Source organism: Oncorhynchus masou, chromosome 23, assembly GCF_036934945.1.
Source record: "Oncorhynchus masou masou isolate Uvic2021 chromosome 23, UVic_Omas_1.1, whole genome shotgun sequence".
NCBI classification, from domain to species: domain Eukaryota; kingdom Metazoa; phylum Chordata; class Actinopteri; order Salmoniformes; family Salmonidae; genus Oncorhynchus; species Oncorhynchus masou.
This window is the reverse complement of record NC_088234.1, coordinates 30,260,432-30,279,493: the sequence shown is the minus strand read 5'-3', so window position 1 is coordinate 30,279,493 and position 19,062 is coordinate 30,260,432. Positions and strand designations below refer to the sequence as shown.

General features: G+C 44.0%; 1 protein-coding gene across 12 annotated transcripts in view; it reads left to right on the top strand.

Annotated features, from left to right (window-relative positions):
* LOC135510728 (calcium/calmodulin-dependent protein kinase type II delta chain) overlaps window positions 1-19,062 on the top strand; it is a 113,807-nt gene that overhangs the window by 40,517 nt on the left and 54,228 nt on the right. For all 12 annotated transcript variants that reach the window (XM_064931893.1, XM_064931889.1, XM_064931885.1 and 9 more), the window contains exon 3: window positions 18,361-18,420. In XM_064931893.1, coding sequence (XP_064787965.1) covers window positions 18,361-18,420 — 60 coding nt within the window. The remainder of the gene's footprint in view (window positions 1-18,360; window positions 18,421-19,062) is intronic.

Below are 19,062 nucleotides of genomic sequence, written 5' to 3'. Positions count from 1 at the left end.
CCGACGTCCACAGGTGGGGGTTGTGCTTACAGCCCAACACCGTGCAGGACGTTTGGCATTTGCCAGGGAACACCAAGATTGGCAAATTCGCCACTGGCTCCCTGTGCTCTTCACAGATGAAAGCAGGTTCACACTGAGCAAGTGACAGAGTCTGGAGACGCCGTGGAGAACGTTCTGCTGCCTGCAACATCCTCCAGCATGACCGGTTTGGCGGTGGGTCAGTCATGGTGTGGGGTGGCATTTCTTCGGAGGGCCGCACAGCCCTCCATGTGCTCGCCAGAGGTAGCCTGCCTGCCTGCCATTAGGTACCGAGATGAGGTCCTCAGACCCCTTGTGAGACCATATGCTGGTGCGGTTGGCCCTGGGTTCCTCCTAATGCAATACAATGCTGGACCTCATGTGGCTGGAGTGTGTCAGCAGTTTCTGCAAGAGGAAGGCATTGATGCTATGGACTGGCCCGCCCGTTCCCCAGACCTGAATCCAATTGAGCACATCTGGGACATCATGTCTCGCTCCATTCACCAACGCCACGTTGCACCACAGACTGTCCAGGAGTTGGCGGATGCTTTTGTCCAGGTCTGGGAGGAGATCCCTCAGGAGACCATCCGCCACCTCATCAGGAGCATGCCCAGGCGTTGTAGGGATGTCATACAGGGATGTGGAGGCCACACACACTACTGAGCCTCATTTTGACTTGTTTTAAGGAAATTACATCAAAGTTGGATCAGCCTGTAGTGTGGTTTTCCACTTTAATTTTGAGTGTGACGCCAAATCCAGACCTCCATGGGTTGATAACCTTGATTTCCATTGATAGTTTTTGTGTGATTTTGTTGTTAGCACATTCAACTATGTAAAGAAAAAAGTATTTAATAAGAATATTCATTCAGATCTAGGATGTGTTATTTTAGTGTTCCCTTTATTTTTGTTGAGCAGTGTATATTAGTGCCAAGAGTGTGCAAAGCTGTCCTCAAGGCAAAGGGTGGATATTTGAAGAATCTCAAATATAAAATATATTTTAATTTGTTAACACTTTTTTTGGTTACTATGTGATTCCATGTGTGTTACTTCATAGTTTTCATGTCTTTACTATTATTCTACAATGTAGAAAATAGTCAAAATAAAGAAAAACCCTTGAATGAGTAGATGTGTCCAAACGTTTGACCGGTACTGTATACTGTTTTATACCAGGGAAATGGAAGTGTAATTCTCTAAATTGCCACCCAAAAGAGCAATTGTCCAAGACATATGCTTCAAGTGTTGATTTCTTACGTTGTGAGATTAATGGTGAGCATGAGATTCACTTTTTCCCCCCATCCTATTTATTGAATATCGGTTATCAGTGGAATTATCGTCCGTAACTGATATAAAAGGACAATATAAACCCATAGTATCGGTGCACCAATATATCGGTCGGACTGTACTGACTACCCACACAACCTTACACCCATGAACATACGCACACACACTCAGAACTCACTCATACACACTCTGTCAATGATGCTGTTCTATGATATACTATTGATTCCACTACTCACTTCATTTGTAAATAGTGCACCTTTTATTCCTGCTGTATGTGACGAATACATTTGATTTTAATGCCAGGTTGTCCCGTCTTCAGTCAGCTGTAATTGCGACAGCTATAACATTTAGGGAAACAGAAAGGCATTACATATCATTATCGGTTAGGGTGAGACCGTGTTGATTTGTAGGCCTTGTTCTCTCTCTTTTTCTCCTCCTTTTGAATCCCTCGCTCTTTTCCTCTGATCATAACTTTGAACCACTTCCACCACCTCAAATGGCCCCCCAGGGCTTTGACAGTGAAAACAATGCAAAACTTGAACCCTCCACATATTTGAATGTGGCTGGTGTTATCACAGGCAATTTGCATGTGCAGACATGAGGGAGGTATCCTATAATAGCCCTTTTAGAAAAACCATCACAGCCTGCTGTCTGTAATATAAAAAGAGGTGTGTGTGTGTGTGTGTGTGTGTGTGACAGGGTGTCAGAATGGAGGGAGAAATGGAGAGGGGTAAGCGCATAGATAGGAGAGGAAAATGAGAACTATTGAAAGAGTATGGAGACAAGTGTACAGATGGACAACCCTGCCCAATCAATAAGGTGTTTTCTCACTGCTCTGTTTATGTGGCGGGCAGCTGCTGTGTGTACGTATAATCCCATCTCGACAAACCTCTCGTACTCCATTTCCGCCGTCTCGCAGCGATGACAATATGGATGACTTCATAACTCTGATTCTGTCAAGGACCATTTTTCCAAAGCTAAACATTAATCAACGGTTAACCCAGCTCGATAACAATAGTGATTGCAGTTGGAGAGCTTTTAACCAAATGGATCAATCCGGTCATGACTCACCGGAGAAATGTCAAATCAATGACGTGATTGTCCAATAGAGGCTTGCTTATGAAACGGACTAGAAGTTTGGGGAGGAAGTGCTGTTCTTTCTACGCCGCGGGATAGCGACACTCCTTGTCTGTTACTGTGTGAAGTCTGTATCGACTCAAAGTAGTTGGGCCACTTCCACTTGGGCCACTTCCAACTACTTCCATCAAAGTAGTTGGGCCACTTCCACTTGAGTTAAGATACGGTGTCCTTTAAAGCCCATACGGTTTGTACTGATATATTTGGATGGAGTTTGTGTAAAGCTCCTCTTCTCTACTTGTTAAGTTCACTTCTTTGGTGAGTTTCCTGATGGTAAGATCTATGTTCATGATAAAAGACCCACGGAATAGGAATGTGTCAGTGTCATTCACTGCAGTCCTTCCACCCTTCAGAACTACCCTAATAGGAAACAAAAATGAAAAGAAGCAATTTGATGACTTTGTTCACTTGTCAAGTCTGCGAGGGCCTGCTGCCAGTGTTTTTGACATCTGAGAACTTTCCAGATGTCTTTGACAGAGACATCTCGGTGTGGAGAGAGAGAGAGCGAGAGAGAGAGAGAGAGAGATATTCTCTGCCTTCTCTCTGGATTGGCAGGAGGCCCATGGGAATTGTGGGCATTGGTGTTTTCAGGCTAGCATACCAAAATGAGCTGTGAGGCTGGCTTTGCTTTCCTGTGTAGGCCTACGGAGTCTCATAAACATGATGAGTTCAAGTTTATGCTCAAGTCGTGGTCACGGTCTCTCCATAAACTTTGTGTAAACGTCACCCAATCTCTCACTCTTGCTAAAGAAAGGCCTCTGTGGTACTAATCCTTGGTTAATAACACGTCACTGTACCACAACCAGGCAGCAGTTTTCTCCAAATCCACTGCTCTCCATCCAGCATGCAGCTTTATCCATATCGCGCCTCAAACACATGTCCGCTATCCCATCCATACACCCAGTCTGCCAGCGAGAGATATAACATCCAGAGCCTGGCCAGCTCTCAGCTAGGTGTCACCGCCAGGGGGACACTGTCAGCACTGTCCATGCTATCGCTCACCACCAGACACTCTTTCTCTCTTTTTCCCCTGGTGCTGATGACGTGGATTTAAGGCAGCCCCCCCAACACCTTATGATTCAGAGGGGTGGGGTTAAATGCAGAAGACATATTTCAGTTGGAACTGGCTATTTATCGTGTGTGTGTGTGTGATCACCATTCTGCCATGCCAGGTGCCCTCCATTGAAATCCCATCAGTGACACATTTAGTCACCTATGATGTGATGTACTGTAGTTTCTGTTTGTGATCCGAGTGCTTGTATAAGGCAAGGTGTTCATGATCAGTTAACTTAAACCCTGTGTGATGAGGTTAATGCTTCGTCAGATAAGCTTTTTCATGTTTGTCATTAGTCATGCCAATGGAGTTTCCCATTGAGAGCAGCAGTAATATTTCACGGGATTGGTTGATACAGGGCAGTGAGAATCTAGTTTAATCTAGAATAAACGTTTATTGGACTCTCAGGGTTTCACCTTTTCATGTCCCGTACAGTATTTCAGAGGCTGACAGGACCAGAGCTAGGTTTGCCTCACATCGCTGCTCCCTCTCCTCATGGAGCCTTCGCCTGTAGACCTCTATGGTCCGGTCAGTGGAAAGGCTTAAGGACAATACAGTAGGTACTGTAGAGATATGAGTGTGATATATATATAATTGATACATTTCGTTCTCCCTCCCTGGTTCTGACTGACATTGAGCTGTCAAGGGAAATCTTGTCTTCAGTAATAAAATGTTTCACGAGATGATAAATTTAAAAAACAAAGTCACAATTGGTAAAATACACGGTATATCCCTTGAGCAATGGTCCCTCACTGAGCAAATCTCAGGTCTGCTGAGCGCAAACTTGAAAGTTGTGAAAATTCTGTGCGACTTCCGGCGCTCATTTACTGTGGACACTGAAGCTGTACCCACTTGAAGTTAAGGTTTATGTGGCTTAGTAGGCTACTGTAGATATCTGATCAGAATGTAGGCCTCCCAAAAACAATGGCGAAAATATAGCTGTTCTATAATTCAGCCTACAGTAGCAGCTAATTTGTGATGTTTCAATGCCTACATTTCATGAGGCTTTTGGAAAAAAAACTACATGCAGGGCTTGACCTTAACCTGTTTATCCACTTGTCCTTCTGACAAGGAGGTGACTGAAAATGTTGTTTGATGCAAGAAACCACTTTACAAAATAAAATGAATTATTATTCCCATAACATTATTATTTTATTGCACTTTTTACCACTTTTTCTCCCCAATTTTGTGATATCCAATTGGTAGTTAGTCTTGTCCCATCGCTGCAACTCCAAGGACTCGGGAGAGGCGAAGGTCGAGAGCCATGCGTCCCCCGAAACACGACCCTGGCAAGCCGCACTGCTTCTTGACACACTGCTCACATAACCCGGAAGCCAGCCACACCAACGTGTCTGAGGAAACACCGTACAGCTGGCGACCGAAGCCAATGTGCATGCCCCCGGCCGCCACAGTCGCTAGAGCCCGATGGGACTAGGACATCTCAGCCCGCCAAACCCTCAACTAACCCGGACGATGCTGTGCCAATTGTGAACCACCTCATGGGTCTCCCGGTCGTGGCCGGCTTGCGACACAACCCGGGATCGAACACGAATCTGTAGTGACGCCTCTAGCACTTATCAGTGCCTTAGACCGCTGTGCCACTCGGGAAGCCCCCATACCGTTATTACAGAGAATCAGACAAATGATGCTACGCTCTGCCTATTGGCTACTTGGCTTATTCAAGACCGTCTCAACATACAACACTGCCCCTTTAAGACATAAAAAAACATTAATACATTAATAATGTTAACTAAAGGGGAAAGCTTTAGAAAGTTGAGTGAAGTTCAATCTCGTGCTTATCTGAGTGCTATTCAGACACATTTCGGTTGAATGCATTGTTGTACAACTGACTAGGTTTTTCCCTTTCCCCTATTATCTAGCACATATCTAATGCATGCCCATGTGTCTGATTTCCAGTCTATGTAATGTGTGCCGTCACTAGTCATTTAGACAATCATTCAGTTTTCATGATCAAGGCTCTGCAAAGGGGTGTTGTCGTTGGTGCATGATGTTCAGAAAGCAGTTCACATCATTCAGTGGCGAGACACCCAGCAGCCTCGTGGCTAGTTTGCTTCCTTGCTGGACTCAAACCACAAGTGTGCTGCTGTGCTCACTAAGGTGAGGTGTCAAACTGTTTTCACACACAGCCCCTCCAGCTGTGACTCACACACTAAGCCATCCAAGTACTCTTCTACCGTAATGTTGATGAGGATACAGCGGCCATAGATGGCTACTACTGTACAGTACAGCCAGTGGAGACTCCTCAGAGGAGGAAGGGGAGGACCATCCTCCTCAGTGAATATCATAACAGTAGTGAAACTTTAGATCAACTACTAAATATATTCACGTCACCAAATGATTGATTTAAAACACACTGTTTTGCAATGGTCTACAGGAGCCTCAGCAGCACTCTGTAGGGTAGCACCATTATGTAGCTAGAGGACAGCTAGTTTCTGTCCTCTTCTCGGTACATTGACTCCAATACAAAACCTAAGAGGTTCATGGATCTCACCCCCTTCCATAGACTTACACAGTAATTATGACAACTTCCGGAGGATGTCCTCCAGCCTATCAGAGCTCTTGCAGCATGAACTGACATGTCTTACCCAATCAAAGGATCAGAGAATGAATCTAGTCCTAAAGGTAGAAGCTACAGCTATCTAGCACTGCAGTGCATAACATGTTCACTCAAAGAGAAAGACAATAGTTGAACAGTTTTGATCAAATACATTTTTAGAGCGATTGTTCACTTATCTTGCGAATGCAGCTAGCTTGTTTATCCTACTCTGAGGGGGATGCTATTTTAGTTAGCTGGCTATGGCTATCCAACACTGGAAGTCTTCCAAGTGTAACTACTTGCTGACTGTACACTACTGCATGATTGTAGCGGGTTTACTGGCGCGTTAGATCTAGTAGCTATGTGGACTATGGCGTTAGCTAATTTGGGGACCGATGTAGGTTGTGTGTAGCGGTTATGATATGAAGGTTTGGCTTGGAAAGTTTTTTTTTTTTTTGTCTGGTCAAAGACAGCTGATGTGTTGTGCACTGAAGTCCACAAGCGAAGGGAAAAGGTGAGAGGAGAAGAGTGCGTAGATGTGAGAAGGAATCATGCTGTTTTTATGTGGCTGCTATGAAAGTGAACTGTGTTTGCGTGTAATCAGGGGTGTATTCATTCTGCCGATTCTGTTGAAAAACCATTCTTAAACTGAACCAAATGGGGATAAACATACCTGAATTTGTCCAATAGAAAGTGTGCAAGGCGGTACTGTCACCTTACTAAAATTCTCTCGACCTGTTATAAACTATCATTCATAGTTTAGGTTGTAGCAACTTCATGATGGTTATAGGGACATTTTGAGTATCATGTAGTAGCGAAGATTTAACGAAGATTTGGTTATGGAAATGTGATTAGCCTATAATGTTTACTCACAATGTAATCCCAAGAGTTAATTCAACTCCTAAGGAGTCAAACGCAACACTAATTTAAATGGTCCCATTTGAGGTGTAAGGGTGTATAAATCTCATTTACATATTTCTTGCTGTGTCATATAATGATGGCTTGCAATAGTCTCGGGCGCTATCCAGATTTTCACCCTTTACGGTATTACCGGCATAGCACACAAGGGGGCACTAAAAACAACAGATATTGAAACAAATAATTATAAAAATCAAACTCTAAAAAAGCAAATGACAAATATGACAATGATGCCCCTCCCACATCTGTTCATACTCCATAGTTTTAACTCCCTGACTCTGTTTACTCTTCAGTTATCAACACTATCGCTTTGAGGGTTAAGATAAATTGACTCTAGTGGACTTAACTCTGTGATTTCAACTCTGTGTACTAGATATGCAGCTTTTTTGCTCCAAAAATTATATTATCGTTTTTACCCCTCATTTGTGCCTTTATTTCTGATGTGGGTTATTTTAATATCTTATCTCCATTATACACTGCCGCCCACGTCTCTATTCCTACCACAGCTATTCTGATAGTCCTGCTGAGGCTGCCACACAGCTCTCTCTCTCTCTCTTCATCTCTCTGCCTCGCTCTCTCCGGCCCATACCTCTCTCGCTCACTCTGCCTCTTTCGCTGTTTAATTGGTCTATTCCGATATTTCTTTATCTATTTATAACATGTTCTGTCGCTGATCAACTGGAAGCAACAGATGGACAGACTCCCTCTTTCCCTCACATCCCTCTCCACCGTCTTATTCTTTTCCTCCTCTGTCAGTCATTTGTCTCGTTCTAGTCTGTGTGTCACTCTATCACACCTGTTTTGGTTCTCCTTCCCTCTTCTCTCTGTCTCCACCTGTACATCATTCTTTGGCTTGTTTTAAGATGGTCATGCCATGGATGATTTAGCTATTTGATTTAAAAGTTTAGGACCATGTTAGCTATCCAAAAAAGTAAATAATATTTGATAAAATATTTGGCCTTTTACTATAGCCTATAGAAACGCATCGAACGCACAGTCACAAACGGCAAAAAAATATATCTAGGAGGTATAAGAAAGCTCAGGAAATATATTTTTGGATACATACACTCTATGGCCTGCTCGTCAAACATCTCTAATTTCCAAAACCATGAGCATTAATATGGAATTGGTCCACACTTTTGCTGCTATAACAGCCTTCACTATTCTGGGAAGGCTTTCCTCTAGATGTTGGAACATTGCTGCGGGGACTTGCTTCCATTCAGCCACAAGCATTAGTGGGGTCGGGAACTGATGTTAAGAGATTAGGCCCGGCTCAAGGTCTGCGTTCCAATTCATCCCAAAGGTGTTTGATGGGGTTGAGGTCAGGGCTCTGTGGAGGCCAGTCAAGTACTTCCACACCAATCTTGACAAACCATTTCTGTATGGTCCTCGCTTTGTGCACGTGGACATTGTCATGCTGAACAGCAAAGGGCCTTCCTCAAACTGTTGCCACAAAGTTGGAAGCACAGAATCATATAGAATGTAATTATATGCTGTATCTTTAAGATCTTCCTTCACTGGAACTAAGGGGCCAAGCCCAAACCATTATTCCTCCTCCACCAAACTTTATAGTTGGAACTATGCATTCGGGCAGGTAGTGTTCTCCTGGCATCCGCCAAACCCAGATTCATCCGTCGGACTGCCAGATGGTAAAGCGTAACTTGTCAGTCCAGAGAATGTGTTTTTACACTGCTCCAGAGTACAATGACGGGAGCTTTACACCACCCCAGCCAACACTTGGCTGCTCGGCCATGGAACCCCATTTCATGAAGCTCCCGACGAACAGTTCTTGTGCTGACGTTGCTTCCAGAGGCAGTTTGGAACTTGGTAGTGAGTGTTGCAACCGAGGACAGCACTTGGGTGTCCCGTTCTGTGAGCTTCTGTGGCCTACCACTTCGCGGCTGAGCCGTTGTTGTTCCTAGACATTTCCACGTCACAATAACAGCACTTACAGTTGACCGTGGCAGCTCTAGCAGGGCAGAAAATTCACTAACTGACTTGTTGGAAAGGTGGCATGGTATGACGGTGCCACATTGAAAGTCACTGAGCTCTTCATTAAGGCCATTCTACTGTCAATGTTTGTCCATGGAGATTGCATGGCGGTGTGCTTCATTTTATACACCTGTTAGCAACACGTTTGGCTGAGATAGCAAAATATTAAGGAGTGTCCCCAAACTTTTAACCACTTATTTTTGTTGGCACAAAACTACTTCCATTCTTCCATTCGTTTGTATGGCTTACATTCAGACTAGTCCTGTGACACTTGTGCGGGTCTTAGAACAAAACGGAGGACACCATCGTGCTCATGAGTTTCCCTTTCCATAGTGGTGTCATATTAGCTCGTAGCTCAAACGGTTCAGACACTACAGCAGAAGTTGGCACATTAGCATTACCGACTTCAGACGAGTCCCTTGAAACTTGTGGGAGTCGTAGAGCAAAATGGAGAACTCCAGCGTGTTCGTGAGAGTCTCCCCTTTCCAGGCCAAACCGTTCAGACGAGACTGATGTTTTTACGAGAGATTTTTGGGATGTCTCGTGGTATGACAAACACAGCTGTAGCTCGGTCACCTTCCACTGCAGACTTGGAAGGCCAGCATATGTGGATGCAGTGGGTTGAGACTGATATCTCTAACTTAAACTGATGGATTTTGATGGGTATATTCTTTTTAATGTTACTTAGATTGACACACGGCTGCGTCAATAGACGGAGGATTACTACCTGTGATCCTGTGATTTGTGATCTGACACATTGCAGGTGGAAGTGGCGGCCGAGGCTTAAGGCCTACCCTTTGCGACACTTTCTTTTCGCTGCCTTGGCAACACAGCCAAGAGGAGCAGCGAGTCAGAAGCTTTGATGGCATATTGCCACCTCTCCCATATTTCAGCCAGCCCTGCTCGTGTGTAGTGTGGCCTTTGTTAAAGTTGGTCTGCTGCTCTGGCCATTGTGTGGTTTGTATCGATGCGACGGTGTGGGCCAGGGCTCAAGATAAGAGAGTAAGATCCTCTTTAGGAGAATGGATTGGGGCTTTAACCACATCTAGTGTGTGTGTGTGTGTGGGCGTTCAGTGTGTTTAGGCAGGTGTGTGTGTACACGTGCCTGCCTGCTGGCTGTTTGGAGCAGATACAAGATTGGTGTTTAGTGTCTGGGTCTTTGCCCGTGGATGCCTTACTGAGATGCATTACCGGAGTGTGGACTGAATACTGAACCGGGCCGACAGGGAAGGCTGGCCTACCTCTCTGTGTGACTGGGGATCACCATCAGTGTTTAGGAAAGGGCCGTTGCCCTCAAAGGATGCAGACACGTATACAGACTGTATGCTAGAGAAAACAGACTCTAGCCTACACATTTCCAGTCATTCATAACATTGACATGAACATAAATTCACTCCATTCATTAATTAGTTCATTAATTCAGCCATTTATACATCCAGTCACTCATTGGCTCATCTGTTCATTTGTTCATTCATTTATTCACCCACTTACTCAAACCATTTGCATAAATATTTTTGACTACTTATCGCTTTCTACATCTCACCCCCTCCATCTTTGCTGCCCTTCCTGTGCCTCCTGCCAGCTCTCCTTTTTTTTCTCAACACATTTGTTTGTTACGCAAAGCTGTAGCTCTCTGTGTCCCATCAATCCCTCTGCCAAGAAACGGGTGGACATCTTTTTTTTGTTGTTGTTGCATAATGCAGTATTTCCTCCCTGGTCTATGATGAATAACATTCTGTGGCATTAATACACGCTTAGTTTTTTGTCAGCATCATTACGATTATAGAAAAAGTGTTTAACTGCCTGTATCCTTAACACGTGCTCCGCCTTTCCCTTCTTGTAATTATAGAAGATAGTTTTATGTGCCTGTAGGTTTAGCACTTGCATACTCTCATACGTGCTCAGAACATTTGTGGCAACAGACCATTGGGCAAAGTTCAGAATGTATGGAAGTGTAGATTTTGAAACACTTTGGAGTGGTGATCATGATTGTTCTCCGGGGCCTGATTTTAGTGGTCTGGGTCTGTCCGAAAGAGACCGTCTGCGTATCAATTAGTCCGTGTACGGCGTAACAGACCGTCTCGCCCCTCAGAGCTTTAAGGAGGGGGCTGAAGGAGAGTGGGAAAGAGAGAAAGTGACACACACACACACACATTGGCATTACATCGACACAGTGCACTGAGTCACTGTTCCTGCCGAGGGTCGAGAGAGCGTTGACTAAGACCAAGACTTTTTTTTTTAAATATTTATGATAAAAAAGATTATGCGGATGGATCTGCAACACAGGGTCTTGGGCTGCTGAGCAGCACATTGTCATAGAAAGGTTCATTCACACCCGGAGTAGGTTAGTGCGGCGGAGTCATCTTTACCGTATTCATGAGGCCCGGGGGTACCCAGGTGTGCCCATCTATCTGGGGCGAGCCTCTGGTCTTTAGGGGGATAGGGATGGTAAAGGGAAATGCCGGTCTTCATTTGTATCTGCCAGTGTGTGTGTGTGTGTGTGTGTGTGCGCCATGGGTCTTCATTTGTTTCTGCCTGTGTGTGTGTGTGTGTGTGTGTGTGCGCGCGCCATGGGTCTTCATTTACATACTTCCCTGCCGCGTTATCGGTATTATAAAACTGACTTAAGTGTTGTAATGGGGCTTATTTTCAGTGGCAACTGATTCAGGCTTATCAGTTTCTCTTGAAAAGTGTTGTAAAAACACAATGTCTTCTCGCGATAAACAGCATTTATTTGAATGGACCAGTCTGCATTTGAAATAGCCCTTTTTTTAATGACGGACTTCCTCTGCTGCTTTCAGGGGGGCTTGCACTCGTTCCCTCTTTTAAGAAGCTTTCTCTCCGTCGTTTGTTTGCTCTCTCGCTTTTAAAGTAGAGCTGTTCTTCTTTTTTTTTCGGGAAAAGAATTGTCTCTCTATTTTAAATCAGTCTGGCCGTGCTGCCAAGGATGAGACGGTGTAAAGTAAGTTCTCCCGGAGGAACAGGGGAAAGAGGCGAGGAAGTGTCAACCACACACTTCCTCGCATCCAACCAGAGAAGAAAGAAACCGATGAATTGGCCTCTTCAAGGCATTGGGGAAGGAGAATCGACTGGACCTGAGGGAGTCAGCGGCACCAGATGTGCTATGATTTCCGTCAAGTTAGTGACAGAGGGAGGGGTTTGATTGCAGTGAAAATAGCTGCTGCCTGCCCCCGTTTCTCAGGCCTGACAGCACTCTCTCTCTCACTGCTCATCTGGGGATGACTGAGGCTATATAGGGATGACTGACGCTATATAGGTCAGCTCCAGGGTGAATCACATAACACTGTTTTAGTTGTGTTGCTAATGTTTAAAATCACACCGCTTCGAGTCGTTAGTGAGAGAATGATGGATATTCATACTCTTTGTGTGTCACGATTTCAGACCAATTGGATCCTCTTATTTACATGGTCGTTTATAGAAATTGGATTGGTGAACTGTAGTGATCTTGAAAATCATGTTTTTGCATATGTTTGTGGAGAAAATATGGATGTTTACATAGTCTTTCTGTCTAGACCCATTTTAATCCCCATGTCATTAAAAGGTTGTAAATGTAAATTGGGTACCGTAACTCCTCATTGAAATCCATTATCGTTTACATTAGAGCAATGGACTAAAGCCATATAGAATTAAATCAAGGATAGTGAGAATGAAAACTTGGATGGTTGAGCTACTGGAGGTGAGCAGCACTCTAAATCCTGTTATGTCACAGATTCGGCGACGTGGGAGAATGGGAGCATGCCAAAGTCAGCCTGGCGACCGGGATTACCGCCTTGTAAAAGCACATCGGATAGGTGTGATTGGGATTAGACGTTTGTAAAACAAGACGTGATTGGAGGGATCTTTAGTGACGCTCCCTGATCACATCGAGCTCGAGTAGCGGGGTTTAGAACCGTGCAAATGCACATCTGATTGGAGGAGCACCGATTTTTACAGGCCTGCAAAAGCAAGTCTGATTGGAGATGTGGATGTTAGGAAATTGCACCTGATTGGTGTTTTGTGGGATTAGGATGTTTTGGAATCCGATTGGATGAGAAAGTATCAGAGCCCTGTGAAGTTCAGGTTTGATCAAAGACAGTGGATTAGAAATGGACAAATGGTGTTAAATATATCCTGTTATCTCTAGAGAAATCCTTCAAGGAATCAGGCATTGTCGAATATGGCTCAAATGAGACACACAGAGGAGGCATGCACAAGACATACACACTCACAGATTCCCTGACATATGGGTAGCATTGATCTGGCATTAACCAATTGGATTGATGAGGATTTGTTAATTGACCCAGTTACACACACTCCCTCAATACCTGCCTGGCATGCACCAGTTCTGAGCCATTGAGCTTCCTCTGCAGGTGAACGACGGAAGTGGACGACCCTCCGATATAATTGCCTATGGTGCTGCCTATGGAATTCCCCATGCAAGCACCTTTCACAAGACATGTAACCTGTACATAAACCACTACTCTATTTACCTTCGCCATACATTTCAAATGTCACAGCAAGAAAGGGCCTCTTCAGCTCCCTGCACATCATGGTTGACAGTGGCTTACATGCAGGGTTGGAGTCATTTCAATTAGAGTTAATTTGAGAAGTACCCTGTCATTTTTATTTATTTTTGAACCACCTGCGCTTTCCTACACCCTTTGTCCCTGTCACTCTGCCGTCGACCTCGGGCTCACACAGAGAAGCCAAGGTGAATGTGTTGTTATGCCAAAGTTTTTCCTCAAACATTAATACACTATATATGCAAAAGTATGTGGACACCCTTTCAAATTAGTGGATTCGGCTATTTCAGCAACACCCTTTGCCGACGGGTGTATAAAATTGAGCACACAGCCATGCAATCTCCATAGACAAACATTGGCAGTAGAATGGACTTACTGAACAGCTCAGTGACTTTCGATGTGGCACTGTCATGGCATGCCACCTTTCCAACAAGTCAGTTTGTCAAATTTCTGCCCTGTTAGAGCTGCCCCAGGCAACTATAAGTGTTGTTGTTGCTTCTAGATGTTTCCACTTCACAATAATGGCTCAGCCGAGAAGTAGTAAGCCACACAAGCTCGCAGAACGGGACCGGCGAGTGCTGAAGCGTGCAAAAAATCATCTGTCCTCGGTTGCAACACTCACTACTGAGTTCCAAACTGCCTCTGGAAGCAACGTCAGCACAAGAACTGTTCTTCGAGACCTTCATGAAATGGGTTTTCATGACCGAGCAGCTGCACACAAGCCTAAGTTCACCATACGCAATGCCAAGTGTCGGAAAGAGTGGTGTGAAGCTTTCCGCCATTGGACTCTGGAGCAGTGGAACCGCGTTCTCTGAAATGATGAATCACGCTTCACCATCTAGCAGTCCAATGGATAAATCTGAGTGTGGCGGATGCCAGGAGAACATTACCTACCCCTATGCATAGTGCCAACTGTAACATTTGGTGGAGGAGGAATAAAGGTCTGGGCCTGTTTTTCATGGTTCCAATGAAAGTAAATCTTCATGCTGCAGCATTCAATGACATTCAAGATGATTCTGTGCATCCAACTTTGTGGAGTTTTAGGTTCTGAACTAACAGAGTAAAAACAAATGGACGACTACAGGAAGCCCAAACCAAGTTTATTCAACCACTGGGCCATACAGCTGCAAAGACAACATGCAAGTCACACAAACATTTTTTACCTCCCAATTAGGCGGAGTCATCTCCTTTCATGTCTAAGATAGACAGTCCTTCTCTGTTAGGCAGAAACACAGTAGGTTCCTCTTTCTGGTATTGTAATGGCCATGTTTAAGTCTAGGACCCTCATGGGTGTGTGTGTGAGAGAGAGAGGACTATAATCAGATGGCCTTCGGGTTGGGCCCCTGTGGCCCCTCCTCCCAACAGTGTCTTTTCCCCATCTGTTGACCTTATCTCGAGTTGAGTTCCTCAACCCTCATTGTCCTGCTTCCTCAGCAACTGGTCTGCCTTATCAATAATTGAAACTAGGCTGTTGCCCCTTTGCCTCCCTCTTTAGGAACATTCATGATCAGCAATAACATACAGTTTAAATCGGAAGTTTACATACACTTAGGTTGGAGTCATTAAAACTCGTTTTTCAACCACTCCACAAATTTCTTGTTAACAAACTATAGTTTTGGCACACTAAAAATCTTTGTCTGGACAATACCCCAGTACTCAGCTTTTATTAGAAAATGAATGGCATGCCACTGTGATCATTTTCTGTGACGACAGAGTAAATTATTATGCAGCCTCAGAGGGGTGCCCAAACATTTTCATACGACTGTATATATCCACACACCCACACACAGTTGAAGTCGGAAGTTTACATACACTTAGGCTTGAGTCATTAAAACTAGTTCTCAACCACTCCACAAATTTCTTGTTAACAAACTAGTTTTGGCAAGTCGGTTAGGACATCTACTTCGTGCATGACACAAGTAATTTTTCCAGCAATTGTTTACAGAGAGATTATTTGACTTATAATTCATTGTATCACAATTCCAGTGGGTCAGAAGTTTACATACGCTAAGTTGACTGTGCCTTTTAACGAGCTTGGAAAATTCCAGAAAAAGATGTCATGGCTTTGGAAGCTTCTGATAGGCTAATTGACATAATTTGAGTCAATTGGAGGTGTACCCATGGATGTATTTCAAGGCCGACCTTCAAACTCAGTGCCTCTTTGCTTGACATCATGGGAAAATCAAAAGAAATCAGTCAAAATTGTAGACCACAAGTCTGGTTCATCCTTGGGAGCAATTTCCAAAAGCCTGAAGCTACCATGTTCATCTGTACTAACAATGGTACGCAAGTATAAACACCATGGGACCACACAGCCGCCATTTCTCAGGAAGAAGACACGTTCTGTCTCCTAGAGATGAACGTACTTTGGTGCGAAAAGTGCAAATCAATCCCAGAACAACAGCAAAGGACCTTGTGAAGATGCTGGAGAAAACAGGTACTAAAGTATCTATATCCACAGTAAAACAAGTCCTATATCGACATAACCTGAAAGGCCCATCAGTAATGAAGAAGCCACTGCTCCAAAACCGCCATAAAAAGCCAGACTACAGTTTGCAAATGCACATTGGACAAAGATTGGACTTTTTCGGGAAATGGCCTCTGGTCTGATGAAACAAAAATGGAACTGTTTGTCCATAATGACCATCGTTATGTTTGGAGGAAAACGTGGGAGGCTTGCAAGCCGAAGAACACCATCCCAACTGTGAAGCACAGGGGTGGCAGCAGCATGTTGTGGGAGTGCTTTGCTGCAGGAGGGACTGGTGCACTTCACAAAATAGATGGCATCATGAGGATGGAAAATTATGTGGAAATATTGAAGCAACATCTCAAGACATCAGTCAGGAAGTTAAAGCTTGGTCGCAAATGGGTCTTCCAAATGGAAAATGACCCCAAGCATACTTCAAACGTTGTGGCTGACGGACAAAAAAAGTCAAGGTATTGGAGTGGCCATCACAAAGCCCTGACCTCAATCCTAAAGAAAATGTGTGGGCAGAACTGAAAAAGCGTGTGCGAGCAAGGAGGCCTACAAACAAGACTTATTTACACCAGCTCTGTCAGGAGGAATGGGCCAAAGTTCACCCAATTTATTGTGGGAAGCTTGTGGAAGGCTGCCCAGAAACATTTGACCCAAGTTAAGCAATTTAAAGGCAATGCTACCAAATACTAATTGAGTGCATGTGAACTTCTGACCCACTGAGAATGTGAATAAATAAATCAAAACTGAAATCATTCTCTCTACTCTTTTTCTGACATTTCACATTCTTAAAATAAAGTGGTGATCCTAACTGACCTAAGAAAGGGATTTTCTTACTAGGATTAAATGTCAGGAATTGTGGAAACTGAGTTTAAATGTACTTGGCTAAGGTGTATGTAAACTTCCGTCTTCAGCTGTATATGAATAGAATAGGTATGTTCATCTCTGTCCCTTTTCCCACTGAGTAACTTTCCACACACCTAGTTCATCTTTACCCTCCTTTGACCCCTAACATGTACATTCCTTATACATGTTAAGTAATTAATAAGTTCTAGCATGGTAACATGAATAAGTATATTTCACGCTAGAATCCAACAGGCCCTTTCCTGTTCCAGCATGACAATGCCATGGTGCACAAAGTGAGATCCATACAGATATGCTTTGTCGAGATCGGTGTGGAAGAACTTAACTGGCCTGCACAGAGCCCTGACCTCAACCCCATCAAACACCTTTGGGATGAAATGGAACGTCGACTGCGAGCCAGGCCTAATCACCCAACATCTAATGCTATTGTGGCTGAATGGAAGAAAGTCTCTGCAGCAATGTTCCAACATTTAGTGGAAAGCCTTCTGAGAAGAGTGGAAGCTGTTCGAGCAGATATTCGGGGGACCAACTCCATATTAATGCCCATGATTTTGGAATTATATGTTTGGTCATGTATTGTATGTTTAACACGTCCGCCATTTTAATTCTACAAACTGGGGCCCTTCAGCGCGGCTCTCTTCGGTTGAATTCAGAATTAGCTCTCCTCTTGGTTTGAGCTACCAGGTGGATATTTCCTCTCAACTTTTTTTTCCGTCCAACGTCTTGATTTATCTATGAAGCACGCGCCACATTAAACTCTGTGAAAATGAATTTTGTTCATTTCCTGGTTCTGTCGACTGAATTTATTAACGATAAATAATTTGGTGGTTACGGCGGTCGGCCTCTTGAAAGATGAAAGCGGAACCTGGAGGAATTGGAGTTCTGCCTCGCTGTGACGCTTGCTGTACAATGAATAACCTGGGTGAATTTTAAACTGTTTTAAGTGGTTCTCAAATACTTACTCGTAGTGACTTTAATAAATGAATGTCCCCCTCATCATGGGGTACCCTACTAGTTCGTTGGACTCAGTTGGACGGGACTTGGATTCAATAATTGTGTTGAAATTAGTTGCACGTGATATTGACATGTCAATTATCTCACGTCACAAATAATAAACACATCTTAGTGTTAGGGCTGCTCAAAGCCCGCTGTCATACGTGTTGCAGTGATCTGATATCTCGTTGGCAGTGTGATGAGACACCTTATGTAAACAATATCAGTCTATATTTCTAGTTCACCAAAGAGGCCAACTTTAAGTGACTCCATTGTAGTAGTAATATATAATAGCCAGGCATCAACTGTAGCTCATTGATTCTGGATATTTGATCATTTTGTGAATGTGTTGACACTGCTCTCGTACTGAGAAGGGAATGGAACGTGGAAGTAACAGGGAATGTCTTTTTGTGTGGTCACAGGAATGTGAAAACGGGAGAAAAGATTACTTACTCACCCTAACCACAAGGCGAGGGAATGCCATGGGCCCTCGAGGTGAAAGTGTGTGCCTCCAAGACTCATGGCTTTTGTTTTGTCTCTCCTATAGATCACCAGAAGCTGGAGCGAGAGGCCAGGATTTGTCGCCTGCTCAAGCACCCCAATATCGGTGAGTCCCATGCTGTACAAGGCTTATACCTTCAGTGCCCTGCTCCCTCTAACTTCTTCACTCTCCTCTTTCTGGACAATGTGTCAGCTGACCCTTCACTGGCAGCAGTAAGACTAGGGAGGGTATATTACTGCAAACTTTCTAAGTTTACCAGTAAACTACCAGATTTTTGTTTAATTACATAAAATCCTTGAAAGTTATCACATGACATCTATCTAGTGGCCCTTTTGGGTACTTCAGATTCTCTGGCCCCTGTAATTATTTCTGGCCCTCTTTATCACATGTAAAATATATACAAATAATCAAATTGAATGACCAAGTTGTAAAAAATGATCCTTAATATAAACCATCCACTAAGTTAATACCATTGGGGTTTAAAATGACGGTTTCAGTATGTTAAACACGAGCAGCACCACTGATATTGAGATGAGTGAGATGCAAGACTTCGCTCACACACCGTGTCTGCGCATGTGCACGGGTTCGCGTCACACTGTTTCCAGCGTGGCCAGCCAGGGCACCATAACAGCAGAGAAGTTGAGCCTCACGCTTCAACGCTCTTAGTTGTTGCGGAAATTGTCCCACCATAATGGTTTACTTTAGGCATGCATCGAGAGCATCCCCACCTCTTGCATCACCGCCTTG